General features: G+C 36.1%; 1 protein-coding gene across 3 annotated transcripts in view; it reads left to right on the top strand.

The window, feature by feature from the left end:
- The window catches only part of AKAP11 (A-kinase anchoring protein 11), a 44,523-nt gene extending 31,598 nt beyond the window's left edge, over positions 1-12,925 (top strand). The window contains exons 9-12 of one of the 3 annotated variants that reach the window (XM_032099821.1): positions 632-715; positions 1,419-1,465; positions 3,881-4,041; positions 8,553-12,925. In XM_032099821.1, coding sequence (XP_031955712.1) covers positions 632-715; positions 1,419-1,465; positions 3,881-4,041; positions 8,553-8,699 — 439 coding nt within the window. In that variant the 3' untranslated portion in view covers positions 8,700-12,925. Of the gene's footprint in view, positions 1-601; positions 716-1,418; positions 1,466-3,880; positions 4,042-8,552 lie in introns of all 3 variants that reach the window. The other 2 variants (XM_032099820.1, XM_032099822.1) reach the window with 2 other exon arrangements.
- Positions 12,926-14,010: the final 1,085 nt, after the last annotated feature.

Here is a 14,010-nt window from a genome sequence, read left to right as displayed (position 1 = left end):
CTGAATGTAGTCATAGAATAAATGCAGTATTTTTGTAATGGGGAGTAAAATAATCTTTTCAGTATTGCTTTCAACCTCCTTTTTTTTAAAAAGATCAACTTGCAAAACAATATTCAAAATTAAAAAAAAATATATATTTACTGTAGGAATTCCTTCTCATCAGGCTGTTGGAGATTGTTACTGGATTTTTTGGCATGAGATGAAAGGATTTGGTATGTGAAGTTGTCTTCACAATACATAATTTTATTAACTCTTAGCTGTTCCTTAAGTAAATAATACAGATGTAATCCATATTCCTATGAGTAATCCTTTTGAAACTGTTGAGCTTTTGTAAATAATGAGCAATGTGCTTAGACCTGAGGACAGAATTCCTGCTAGCATTGATCTGGAAAATTAATGAGTACAAATTAATAGTTTAACCTGTGTGCTGAAACCTGCTAGTTTTGTATTATTGTGCACATTGCTGCTCTGGATAGCACTGGGAGTCATGTTTGTTCCAGCAAACCTATCTAGAAAGTTTCAGTGCTCTTGCATTAAATGTCTTGACAAAAAAGTTGTAAGGAAAATGAAGGTTCTAGTGTGAGCTATTGTTCTTTTCTAGTTCAGCTGTCTTTTCTTCTTCTCCTGGCAGTAATGGTAACAGCAGTAGCTGGAGCAGTCTTGGTTTAGAAGGGGATATGTATGAGGAGAATTTATCCTTTCCAACATCAGACAGGTTGGTTGAGTTGAGAAATATAAACCAGATGGGTTCCTCATAATTAATGCATGAAATCATCATTTTTGAAAATAAAAATACAGTGCATTTTTTATGCTGATACATTATTCACACTCTTCTCACTTAATCACAATATGATTTTTTCATTAATTAATCCACGCTGAATGATTAAATTTTGCTGTGCTAGAACTGATGAATGTGTTTTGCTTGCAAAAAGGTCCCTTTTTTGCATGTTTTTGCCTGCAGTTTTACAAGTCTTTAGATTTACTTTTTTCATGCAAACTAGAGCTTGCTTCCTACAGGATTTCTTGGTTTTTTCCCTTAGCTTGTGTAAACTTTCAAAATTGCTTAATAATTAGTTTTTATAGACCACTTATGGCTTACCTATAGCTGTTCATATCTGGGACATAAGATGGCTCAACCTTTTCACATGTGAAGCAAAACTATTAAAATCAATAAGTAACACCTTTAACACCTTTCTCTTGTTTCTCTCTTCTCCCTTCTTTTCCTAAGAGCAAATCTTGTGAAGTTGATGATGTCTGTTTACAACATGAAATGGTGTGAGAAGCAAAGCTGCTTTTCATGATCACTCCTTAATTCTTTTATGATCTTCCTGTTGTTTAACCTTCATTACAGTCTTAGGATTTACTACCTTTAGTACATATATTGGATTCATATTTTTGTTTTCTTAATTAAAATACAGTGATGGAACAGAAGATAAAGATGAAGATTCCAAGGATCCTGTAGAAGGTAATGTCAGTTCCAGCATATACTTCTGTTCTTGTCCTCTGCACGCTCCATTAGTTATTTTGTTAATTCTTTACCTTTGTAGTCTGCAAAACAAGATGACAACTCTCTTATCCCTATCCATCATAATGAATGTTAGTCAAGTGTCAGAATGTATACTTAGATTAATGCCCTACATAATCCTCTTAATGCACTGAAATTTACAGCCTTTGGGAAGTGCTAGTTACTGATGCTCATATGCATTAATGAATATAAGGTAGGGAACTTTGATCAGCTTGTTGAAAGTGGGAATTTATATGCACAGCTTAACTTTTTTTAACAATATTTGATAAGGAGCCATGGCAATGCATCCGCGAGGCTGCGTTCAACATGCTAAAGAAGTTACTCAAACTGGACACATTGATCTTGGGAGAGAGTAATGAAAAACAATAAAAATCTTGGATTCGATGCATTTGCTATTCTCTTTCTTCTTAGTGAAGTGTGACATGTGGTCTGTCCAGAACCTTGGTACGACTTTGTGGTTTGTAGAAGTTTTCTGTGCTTTGGTTCCAGTCTGATTGATGTGCCAGAGGTTGTTAACTGAAAAAAGCCTGAATACACAGTGCGTGAAGATGGTTTTAAGATGAGCTAACGTTAGAACAAGTTGTAACAGAGCTCTTCTTTGTGTTGGGTATATTTTGAAGATAAGTAAGCGTTTCCAGAAACCTCTGCTACTTCCTTACAGAGGTTATTCAGCCTTGTTGCACATCTTCAAGTAGTTTTGATGTAAGCAGAAAAAGTGTGGGTTTAGGGTTTTTTGGTTTGTTTGGGTTTTTTTCCTCTCCTTTTAAACTCCTGGAAAATGTATGTAAATGACCAACATCTCTTAATTTTATTAAATCAGATGTGACTGTAAGGATATAAGAAAAGAAAACTAAATTATTGAGTATTTTTTCCTCAGAATAATTACAATTAAAATATTTTCTGCTCTGTAGGTTTCATCTGCTTTATCAGTATGTCATTGCTTTCTTTTGGTCTCAACTTAAAAAAGTTCTGGCATCTAAAATATTCAAATTGCTCAATTAGAATAGTGATTGGATTTTTTCTTTACACGGTTTAGATGTCACCTGCTGTCTGTAGTGCAACAGGCTGCTTTATACTGTATTAAGGATTTTCTAGTGCAATTTTTCCTGTATAAGTTCCTCACCTTCTCACTATTGTTTTGAAAAGGCTCTTTCTGTTTGTCATTGTAGGACTGTTGCTAGGTAGAAAACCTTTGTACCTGGTCTTGCACATTTGGAAGTTCTCTTCATGTCATACCTGAAAGTGTCTGGCTTTTTCTAAGCTGACTGTGCCTTGTTCACCAAAGAATTTGAATCAAAGCCTTATTGTCAAATGTACATCTATTTTATAAGACTAAAAAAATGTACCAAAATTTCCTAGCAATGTTACCACAATACTTTCCACCCACTGTCATAATTTTTTAAAAATTGTTCTTTCCCCTATTAGTAAGTTAAATTTTGGGGCTCCTAGACAAATACTCAGTTATCCATTAAAAGCACAGTTTTGTTGGACAGTTTTACTAGTTAATTTTCTCTTTCTTTTACTTCCTGGGGGAATCTGTTTCAACTTGCTTGACTTTGCCAGTTAGGAATGAATACCTTATGTACCTCGGTTTTCATAATCTTAGTTGGAGGAGTAGTGAGATTGAGGTAAACTCAACATGGATATATGTTTTTGTTGCAAATACATTCCATGTTTCTAGAGTCAAGTTCAGTAGTCTGGAAGTAGTGACTTCAACTTGGAGAGCACTGTGTATGTTCCTAGTTGTTTCTGGGAGTGTGACAAAGGATCACCGTGGTAGCTGGATACAGAAACTCAGCTTGGGAACAGAAGGTGATAATACTGTAGTTCCTAAGTGTTACTAACACAGCTGCTCTTCCAATACTAATTTTTGGAACTTCTCTTAAAAGCAGTGTTGAAAAACTGGATATGCCTTGGTAAAACCAGCAAGAGATTTTGGAGAAGTTCAAGAGGCAGGAAAGAATTCAGAAATACACACTTTTTAAAATCACTAGATGAAGGCATAGCAAAAAATAGCAGCTGGAAACAGAAGTAACTGATGGACCATGTGAGAGCCATTGCTGTTCAGTTTATGAAAGTCTGTGCTAAATTCCTTGTCATTTGGAATATACAATGTAGTTTAGGTATCTTTTAATACTCAGCTATGTTTGCACACTGTTGTAAATGGGATAAACGGTCCTTCCTAATAGGAAAGTGCTGAAACACTTGAGACCAGTGTAATTTTTTCCTTTCATATTATCTGTGTATACTAAATTGAGTTTTTCTAAGATAACATAGTCTATGAACAGGGAACTACAGAGATTATTTTGAAACAATTTGAAGCTATAGATTTGACGATTTTATATTTAATGTTAGGTTTGGAGCAAATCCGAAAGACTTTATCAATAATGAATATTGATCTGGAACCAAATCTAGTGGACCCCCAGCTCAGAGCAGCACTCCAGTGGTTGGCAGCTTCTGAAACAGAGGTGTCTGATCTTCACTTTCGTGACACTGCTGCAAGGGAATTTGTCTTTGTAAGTACTTGGGTTTGATGGATGGTGGGAAAGGGGAAGGATTTCTTTGACTTCCATTTGCTGTGATGTACCAGCTGCTATTACTTTATTTGCTGTTCACTGCTGAGGAAAATCATCATCTAAATCCTGAGAGGTCAAAGTGGAACAGCCTGTTTAATACTATACATAAACCAGTATTCATCAAAGCTGTTTGTTTCATTTCTTTTACTCCAAAAAGGACGCAATTACAACATTTTTTTCTTGGTGAAAATTATATTTTTTCAAGCATTTTTTACTAAGTATTTAATTCTCTATAAATTGAATCTTTCTGAGAACTTGGTCATGCAATTTTTTTCTAACTTAACATGTTCTGTCTAGGGTTTTTTTTTTTCACATTTTCTTGTTAGAAAGAAGTTTAGCTTATAAGTAAATATTATGTCTTTATTCCATCAGCAAGTGAAACCAAAGCTATTAAAAAGCAGTCTCAATAAGATTGTTTTATTCTTAGGTGCCTTTATTTTGGTTTTATAGATCAAACTTACAAAGCACTGGGCTTTAGCAATTTGTATCTCTTTGGAAAGGCTCAGTATTTTGGTATGCATGCTATCCTGAGTATTTCCATCAGAAACATGTAAGAGAAACTTTTTATTCCTATAAAATCATAAAAACTATTTCATGGCTGCACACCAAACTACACATGATAATCTGGAACTTCTTACATTAAAGCTGTATTTTTTTAATCAACCAAGAAATTACTTTATCATTACCTGGTTATTGAAAGGCTACCTTAATAGATATATAGGCATTGTGTCTAATGATGAGGCTCATAGGAATGATAATTATCAAATATTTATATTTTGTGACCTGGTAATGTGAAAAAGCATTAATGTGATGCCATTATTATGATTTTAACAATTAAGATCTTGGCAAAAACGACTTAACGTACTTACCAGTATATTTAGGAAGAAAAAGCTTGCTCTCAGTTCTGAAATTTAATATTGACTCTTCAGCTTGGGGCTTTCCAAAGCTTGCATCATAATTTCAGGAGAAAAGGGGAGTTACTGGGAGGTAAAGGTCAGTATGACAAAACAGACTCCCAGAGTTGGATGGATATGTGCACCTATGGTGCTTAGTTACTGGAGACTTGTGGTAAGAATCTGAAAGGTACCTGGAGGCCAGTCCAGATTGTACCTGCTGTGAATTTTCCTAAGAGAGGCTCCTCCCTTCCTACCACTCAAAGAGAATGATAACTTTGGGGTGGTTTTCTGCCTCTCTAACTGTGGAATGTGTATTTGATTTCGAGAGTAGGAAGTTTTGCATTCTTATTTGAAAGCTCTCAGAAAGTTTGGAAATGTGTTTTGGGCATATAGAAATATGTGTCCTTTCTCTTTTTCTGGAGCTTGGTATGTTTGATTTAGAATTATTTCAGGAATATGTTTTGTTGTACATTAGTTCTGACAGAGTGGACTTTGTGCTTTTGTAAGCTGGAAGGCAGTTTGAGAATACTTCTGTGCTATTTGAAATTGTTGGTTTTAATCCTTATATTCGTATGTTTTTTCTTGGTTACAGATTATAAGCCCCTTAACACAAAGAAGAAAATAAATCGCTTTTTCTGTTCTCTCATGCTTGGCTGAGCATTCTCTGAAGGTTTTTTCATGTGAATGAGTTGGGGTTAGGTAATTAGGTAATTCAGTAATTCTGACTTCATGAGGTTTTTTGCTTTCTTTTGAAGATCTGTTCATCTGTTTCGTGCTTACTGCAAATACTCAGGTAGGATAGTGGTAGGACCCACAAGTGTTGATAATAATTTATTTTTTGTGTATGTGAGACAGCGGTATCTTCCATTGCAATATCATATGTAAGAGAAAACAATGGCAGGTGCCTCTTTTTTTAATTTTTGCTTTAGTGTCTCGTTCTTTCAGCCAGCTCTGAGTTAAGAGACTGCAAAGTTGTGGTGCTGAGGTTTGAGCCAATGCTGCAGGACACACAGGAAAGATGTTATTAGCTGGCTGGGTATCTGAGCATGACTCCAGCTACCTTAATAAGAGGACATACCGCAAAGAGCACTCTGGAAAATAGCAGTGTCTGTTATGTGTGCCCTCCTTAAAAATGATAATATTTTTCTACTTGATGCTTCAGTCATAAATTGACAGTGAGTTTACACCTGAAGGTAAGACCTTTAGGCAGGCAGTAGTCAGGCAGTCCTGAAAATGCTACAGTAGTTAATTGATTCACTTAGTTTTATAGATTATTTTTAGTCCTGCAGATGCAGTTATGTTAAAATAAATTGAAATTTTGTTTCCCTCCCCGGAGGCAGAGAATGATTACCTGCTTTTTATTCCGTTGCACTTCCAATTGGAATGATCTCTGACCCAGACCGAATTAAATTGGAACTAGCGGTGCCCGGGTCTGTCTCTTGTAAAGCTGCGCGAGCCCCTCCAGAGGGCGCTGCAGCCCAGCAGGAAACCATCGGCGGTGTCCTGGTCCCTCGGCAGCCGCGGGTTTGGGGCATCTCTTGGGTACCCTCGGGAGTTACCTCGGCTTCCTGGGGAACCGGCCCGGGGTCAGGGCACATCGCAAACAGATGGTTCCTATATGAGCAGGTGGTGAGTTCTGGAAGGGAGGAAAGGCTTGTGTTAGCTGATCGCAGCAGGGTAATGAGCCACCCATGGGATGTGGCTGCATAAAAGGCAAAAGTACTGCTAGCATGTATCAGGGCAGGGTATTTATTGCTTGCTGCAGCTGGGTATGAACTCTTACTTAAGGGTACATGTTATCCTCAGCAAGGCAGAAAGAAGTTAAATACCTGTGTTTGAAACAAAATACATTTGTTAGGAGGGATAACAAGAAACCAGTAAATTAGAATAGGTCGTTCTTGACTTCTTTGAGATGCCTGACCATGTGGATATGCAAGTGCCTGGATTAAAAGATCTTATGTATTCGGTTTTTAATCAGACCTTACCTAGCTGTTTTAAGATTCCTATTTTGAATAAATGCTAGTATTTCACTTGTCTGGCAGTAAGAAACGGATTGGTCATCTAAAGAAATAGTGAGATTAAACCTAAAATTAAAATTTAGGTGCCAGCTCTGTAGTTTTACCGTGGTGGAAAACTTCTTTGGACAGTTTTATACTGTATTTGCTGAAGTAGGTATTTGGACATTAGCCACACTTTCCTCTGGCAGAGGAAAGAAAAATGACCATTCTTTTATAAACCAACAAACATCATTTACAAAATTGCATGTTGTAGACTATAAAACTCCTACTTCCTGTGCCCTGCTTTAAAATTCACAGAAATAGCTACGGATTTTGGTCCCCTCTTATATAGAAAAGATGGTTGTTTTTTTTTTTCCACTGAGAAAAGTTTCCAGTGTTCAGAATAAATTGTACTCAGGATTAGAGAGGAATTTTTTTGCTTGTTCAAATTAATGGTTTTCTCAAGAAGTTAATTGTTTGATACATGTTTTTATGCCCATGTTCTTTCTGTCAGTTCTATCACCCGCCGTGCTGCAGTTGGAACATCAGCTAGGTAAAGAAGCAGGGAAAGATTGTCTTCCTTTTTATTTTTTATAAAACTTTGTATTGCAATCTGACAGATCTCATAGTAGAAACGATATGAATTTTTAATTTTGTAGCTGTGAAAAATATTTCCCTGAACACTGTGCATGACTTTTTTAATATATGGAATGTCTTGGTAGGGACTATAAAAGGGAATAAAAATCTACAGCTCCAAAGAATAAGGAGGGTGTCTAAACTGTGTTTACTAAATGCAGCATTGACAGGTGTCCAGAAAACTACAGAGAATAAGGTTTGTTTGTGTGGGTGTTTTAGATACTTATTTATTTATTTATTTATTCAAACTCAAAGTTGTTAGGTTTTTTACTCCTGGGCAAGCTGTCAAATTCATTCTTCCCTTAGGGTAGGCTTTCTTACACATATAGCTGAGCTTGACACATCAGCAGTGGAAGATTTTTTTATTTGGATCCTGGTGGAAAAGAAATGTTTTCAGCTACACTGATCTCTGCTCCTGAGTGGTAGTTTAACTTAATCATCACCTTTTCCTCTTCCCCAAGATGTTATAATTTTCCAACTCTGAAGACACTGTTTTCATTGAGGGTAGTGTCTGTGCCACCCCAACCACACTATATGTTGTGAAAGGAAAATCCACATCCTTTTATTAAGACAGAGTTTTGTCTTTTTATACATGCATTATTGGCATGGGAGGGGTGGCAAATGTCTTAATCTTGTGTTCAGAATTTCCTGTTTTCTGCAATCTTGATGAACCACAGCCCTCATACCTGTGGCACCACATAATTTGAAAATGGTGCTCCCTCCAGAAGAAAGTTTTGTAAAGACTGTCCTAAAGAAAAGTGCTTGATTCTTGAGGAAGTTTTTGTTTTTATAGATGTGGGAATAATGATTAACTCATTACAACTGATCTCTTATGACCTAATGTTTTGAGAATAACTTCTGTACTTAATCAGGATGTCCCAGTCAAAATATTTTGTTTTGTGTTCTCCTGTCTCCCCCTTAGCTTTCCAGAAGACTGAGAGAAAGAGATTGGAAAGTTGGAGATCTCTTGCAAGCAGTGCTGAAATATTGTGAAATGATAGAGAAAGCATCTGATGGAGATCAAGCTCTAAGTAAATCTTTGGTCAATTGGCTTCTGGAAAATGTCTGAAAAATCCAAAGATGCAACACTCTTCACTTCATTCCTCTTCTGAAAGGAGACAGAAAGAACACAGATGTGTAAAGTAAAATTCAACTAGTGAATGTCTAAGTAATAGTCAGCATTAAAAGACTTTGAGGTGAAAGTCAAAATAGCTGTGCTGTGCTTTGTGATACTGTGCACATGGTATGTTTATTCAGTCCATAATCGGTGTTCACCCACGCATAACTTGTATTTACTGCTGTGTTCATACCACTGAGATATTTATGAGCAGCCCTTGTCTATGAGAGTAGTCCACAGGAGACAGTCTCAGATATGATATTCAGGATTCCCATTGTGCTAGGATAGCTTTTTCTCCCACTCCTATGTGTGCTACATTCACAGCAGGACTAAGAGCACTGATTTCAGCAAGAATCTGCTCTGGAGTACCTTGCTGCAGATAATGGAAAAAATTATCCATCTTGGCCAGGTATTATGTGCCCAAGAACAGCATTGCCAGGAAGAAAATGGTGACCTACCCGCTTAATACAGTCTTCATAGCCACCTTTATCAGTTTTAACTTTATGTGAAGATGGGAGAGTCTGCTCTGAAATTGCTGAGGTGCAAATGCATGTTCCCCTTTGTTGACTCCTGTAGACCTGGTAACTTCTGGTAGAAGGGTAGAGTGGGAAGTTGAGCATAATTTCGTATGTAATTCTTCAGTAAGGTTTCCCGAAGCTTGCCAATCAAATTTAAATGGCTACATTTTTTACTGAGGCTTTTTGTATGCAGATACTTCTATGACACTAGTTCCATGTCAAAGAATTTGTACATCAGTCTCTCACACAGATGCATTAAAAGTAGAAGAGAGAAGTTTCTGAGGATTTTGGCCATCTTTTTGACTAGTTTTAATTCTTTATTTCAAAGCAGCCACACATGAATTTTCTTTCCAGTAATATAGACAACTTTGTTCCTCATCAAGCATGTGTTTAGCAAAGAAAGCTAATAAAAATGTAAAGGGGAAATTTCTTGCAAATTGATTTTTCATTTTTGTTAACTACCTTCACTGAATTTTTTTTAAAGGCACTTTTAATTGAATATTTTTAGCAGTCTTGTCAGGTTTCTCACCAATGCTGCTGATTTGCCTTTCTGTCTGAAGGGAAATCTGGACCTTTACTGACCCTGTGGTTTCAAAGTGGTTTTTGGGATTTGTTATTTATATATCCTTTGAGAGAAAAAGGCACGTGCTGGTCATTACCGGGTTGACACCTAAAACTTGGCAAATAGTCATAGAGCATTACTGATTTTGGATGAACAAAAAAATCTTAATAGCTTTTTCAGAGAAAAATATACTGTTGATATGGTGTACAAGTTTGCGATCCCAAACAAGGAGATATATGGTCTCCAGATCTATTCCTGAGTTTTAATGGCATATATACAGTTCTGATTTCCCCTATCCCAGGAATTACTATGAAGTGTCACAGTGGTAAACTCAAGAGCGCTGTTCTTGCAGTGTCTTTGTGTTTCAGGAAAGCATTCCACTGGCCTTTTTGCAGACACCTGGTTGGTTTTAGTCCTCTTTTGTCATCTGGATTTCTGCCTTGGATCTCACAAAGTTCACCTCTCTCACAGAGCCAAAGATTTTTCATGTTTTTATATGTGCACGCACATGTGTTCACACATGTGAATACACACAGAGATATGTATGTTTATCTGTGTATGAGATCTCACCAATGTGAACTCCTAGTGCAGACTTCCACCACTAAATTAAAATTCTGTTATGCTCTGTTTATTTCCTCACTTCATGTATCATTTCACTGATTGAAAAATCTATGTATGTGACAAAAAGACCAAAAGTCATTTCAAGGTTTTTTGTATCGTTATAGGTAATATAGTCCAGGCATCAGGAATGATTTTTCTCCAGAGCCCAAAGCATGTCAGGGGAAGTTATCTTAATACCTGTATTTGGAAGACGGGCCTAGTAGCAAATATTTTTAAAGAATTGTATTAAAACTGTCTGGATTTTTTTTTCCTCTCCCAATCCCCATATTCCTCCTTTTTCTTTTTTTTTTTTTTTTTTTTTTAAGGTTGATTTTCAACATTGTTTTAGACAAAAATTTGAAACAGTTCTCTGGGTGTAGCACCTTCCCCTTAACACAGCAATAATATACTTGGACAAATTTACCTATAAAATTGAAATGTCAAAGAAATAAAATGCTAAAAGCAGAGCCTCATGACTAAATTTTGCTTACCAAGAGGAATGTCAGGGCATGAGGATAGAGTATAGTAAAGTGTTTCTGTACATTGAGAAAGATATTGAAGGTATTGTAAATGTACAAAACTGTACATTTAAAAAAACCTACAACATAACTAGCAAAAACCACCGCAGGAACAGCCATTTTTTAACTGATTTATTCAGAATGTTGGATTTTATAAAGTTGGTGAAGTGCTTTTTCTTTTCGTTTACTTTTGTGGAGAAAGGCAGAAGATTGCACCATTCACAAAGCTTACAATTATTCAGAAATTTAGGTAGATAAGAGTTGCACTGAAAATTATTTTTATAAACGGAATCTTGTTTTCAGACTGGATCAAATATGTTGTGTAGCTATTGATTGGTGTTATATTAAGGAAGAGATTGTTTTATTAGCCTTTGAGGAAAGTAGCTTAGTTTCAAAATTTTTGTGAGAAAAGTGTTATAAAATACTTCATTTTTACTGAAAACAAGCAACAAAATCAAACCAGTTTTCTACACAAATTGTTTTAAATTTGTTCTGAATGACTTGACTTTTCTCTTTCTGTATGGAATTAGGAAAGCATTAAACTAGCCTGGCAAAATTGTTACAATTTAATAGTTGGAATAATCTTTGAAAACCTTACTCTGACTATATCTAACTGGTACTGTCTGCCATATTAGTGAAAAAGCTGTTCTTTGCTAATGCAAGTCTTAAATTACACTTTTACTGAGTTTGTTTAAAACTCCTGACCACAAATACAGAAATGTAAGTGAAAACTGTAAAAACACAAAGGGCCACATTCTGGTCCCTTTAAAGCAGACAACTCTGCTTTATAAACAAACATAATAAGGTGGAGTTTGTTTCACCTTGCATTTTTTCTGGATGGGAAACCCTGAAAAGAATTTAATTTTTATGTTGAGAAAAATGTATCCTAGGATGTTATTGTTTCAGAAATCACCCAAACACTTCATAAATACATTTGGTGTTCTAAAAAATTGAAGCGTTGTGATGTTTTGTAAGATTCTGTAGAAAAAGCACTTTTGAGAAATAGACCCTCTATAAAGCAAGAGTTAGAACTGGCCATATTTAAAACTAGTTTAATCATTCAGAACGGGTGCATAAATAATATAAAGTATGCATAAAGCCTTAAAATAAAAACCAAACAAAACTCAAACCCATACTCTAAAATCAAGGAGGATTTTCTGTCTCAAAACAAGGATGTGAAAAAGTGGCTCAGGCGATAGACATGAATGCAATTTCTGCAGTATATTTGTTCTTGAGTTTTCAAAGATTGCATAAGCTTTTTAGAAAAAAGCCAACCAAAACCCCAAAACCCGGCAACCCACATTCCGAGACAAATTAGGTCTCTCGAAAATGGTGTCATATTTAAAATGTTACATTTTCTAATGTAACTTTGTCTGGGACCTTTTCTATGAAGAGCAACATATTGATGGAGATGGGAGCACAGTGAGTAGTAAACACCAGCGCAAACCCCTGTAGTTCTAGACAGTTGATTTGCAAAGAAAAATACAAGATTCAGGAATGATTTTTATTGTAAGAATTCTGGCTTTTCATCAAGAGCCACCACTGTCAAGCGTTTACTGTACTTGAGCTCTGAAGAGGCAGGTACAGAGCCCAGCCACTGTAGTCACTTTATTTTGTACCATCTTTGTACATTCCTGTTGTATAGCTGGTGTTGTAGTTCTAGAGGGCCTTTGTTCTAATGTCTGAATAGTATTTAATACTAAAATTTATTATAATTTGCTGGAACTGCTGCTTATTTGTGCAGTGTTACAGTAATTCACAGCCCAGTTAGTGATGCAATTGTATACCAAAAGCAGTTTGAATAACTAAATGTTTATGTAACTGTACTCAGTGAATATGAAGGTCTTGTACTGTATCATGGTGACAAGTTTTGCCATTTTAGTAATTTAACTATATTCAGTTTTCAGATTACGAACTCCAGGTTGCACTAAATTTGTCCTTGTTTTAGCAGTGGCTTAAAATAAAACACATTTCACTGGCTTCGAGAGTGCTGTTATTTCTTATAAATTCATGGAATATTATTTTCCTTTTCAGCAAACACAGCTAAGACTGGTTCTTGTCAGCGGCTGTGTGAAGGCACTTGAGGAAGGGTATAGTAAACAGTGCATCAGTAGATGGCATACTTCCTACAGAGTTAAATTGGAGTCCTGCAAGGTGTGAGGATGCTGCTTTACTGTCTTTGGGTTGAAAGGTAAACCTGCAGTTCCACTGACATGCAGTAAAGTTTCACATGGACTCTACTCACAGCACAGGTGGGATGCAAGAACCAGTCAGCTTCATCTTGCCTGGAAGCTGGGTTAGTAATATGCCTTGATATTTCCGTGTGGACTGAGGTTGGACTTTGGCACTTTGTCCAGTATTTGGGAAACTAGCTTAGAACTCAGCTTTAGTCTTCTGGACAAATGCAAGAATGCTCATGAAAATGTATGAAACAGGACATTTCACAGGCTTCTTCAAAATCCTCAAGTGTTTTGGTGTCCTGTGAAATTCACCAACCAGCTTATTGTCAAGTACTGCAAAATAGTAATGCTGAGCAGAAACGATGTACCATTTCTAAGATTTAGAGGTACTGCTGTTGCACATAGCTGTCCTGATGTCTTTTGCTGTATAAGCTGTGAATCTACTAATTGCAGCTGGGTTTCATTTCAAGGATTAGGAAATTTTTGCTAAAGTTACTTTAAAACCAGTGAGCATGAGTAACTCTCCTTGATTATTTTTGCAATGGTTGTTTAAAGGAGGTTTCTTTAGTATTTTGAGATTGCTTCCAAAAGGAGCATTCCTTTGTTTCATTACCGTGTCTGTTTCAAAGATTTTTTGTTTGGGTAATGCCTCATGGAAATTACATGGAAATTACATGGAAAATACATGTTAACTGAAGCAAGTAAATAACTTACTCTTCAAATATTGTATGTCCAAAAAAAAGACAAGTAGTGAGTTGGAAACAAAGAAAAGGTTTTCATGAAGGGAAAGAAGACATTCATGTGGAAGATAAATCTGAGTTTTTTTCTTCCTGCCTCAGACTTTATTTTTCTTTCATTCAGCAGTCTGGTTCTGGCTGGCTTTAT

This window comes from Corvus moneduloides, chromosome 2, assembly GCF_009650955.1.
Source record: "Corvus moneduloides isolate bCorMon1 chromosome 2, bCorMon1.pri, whole genome shotgun sequence".
Lineage (NCBI taxonomy): Eukaryota > Metazoa > Chordata > Aves > Passeriformes > Corvidae > Corvus > Corvus moneduloides.
The sequence above is the reverse complement of the archived record's forward strand: the minus strand, read 5'-3'. Positions and strand labels throughout refer to the sequence as shown.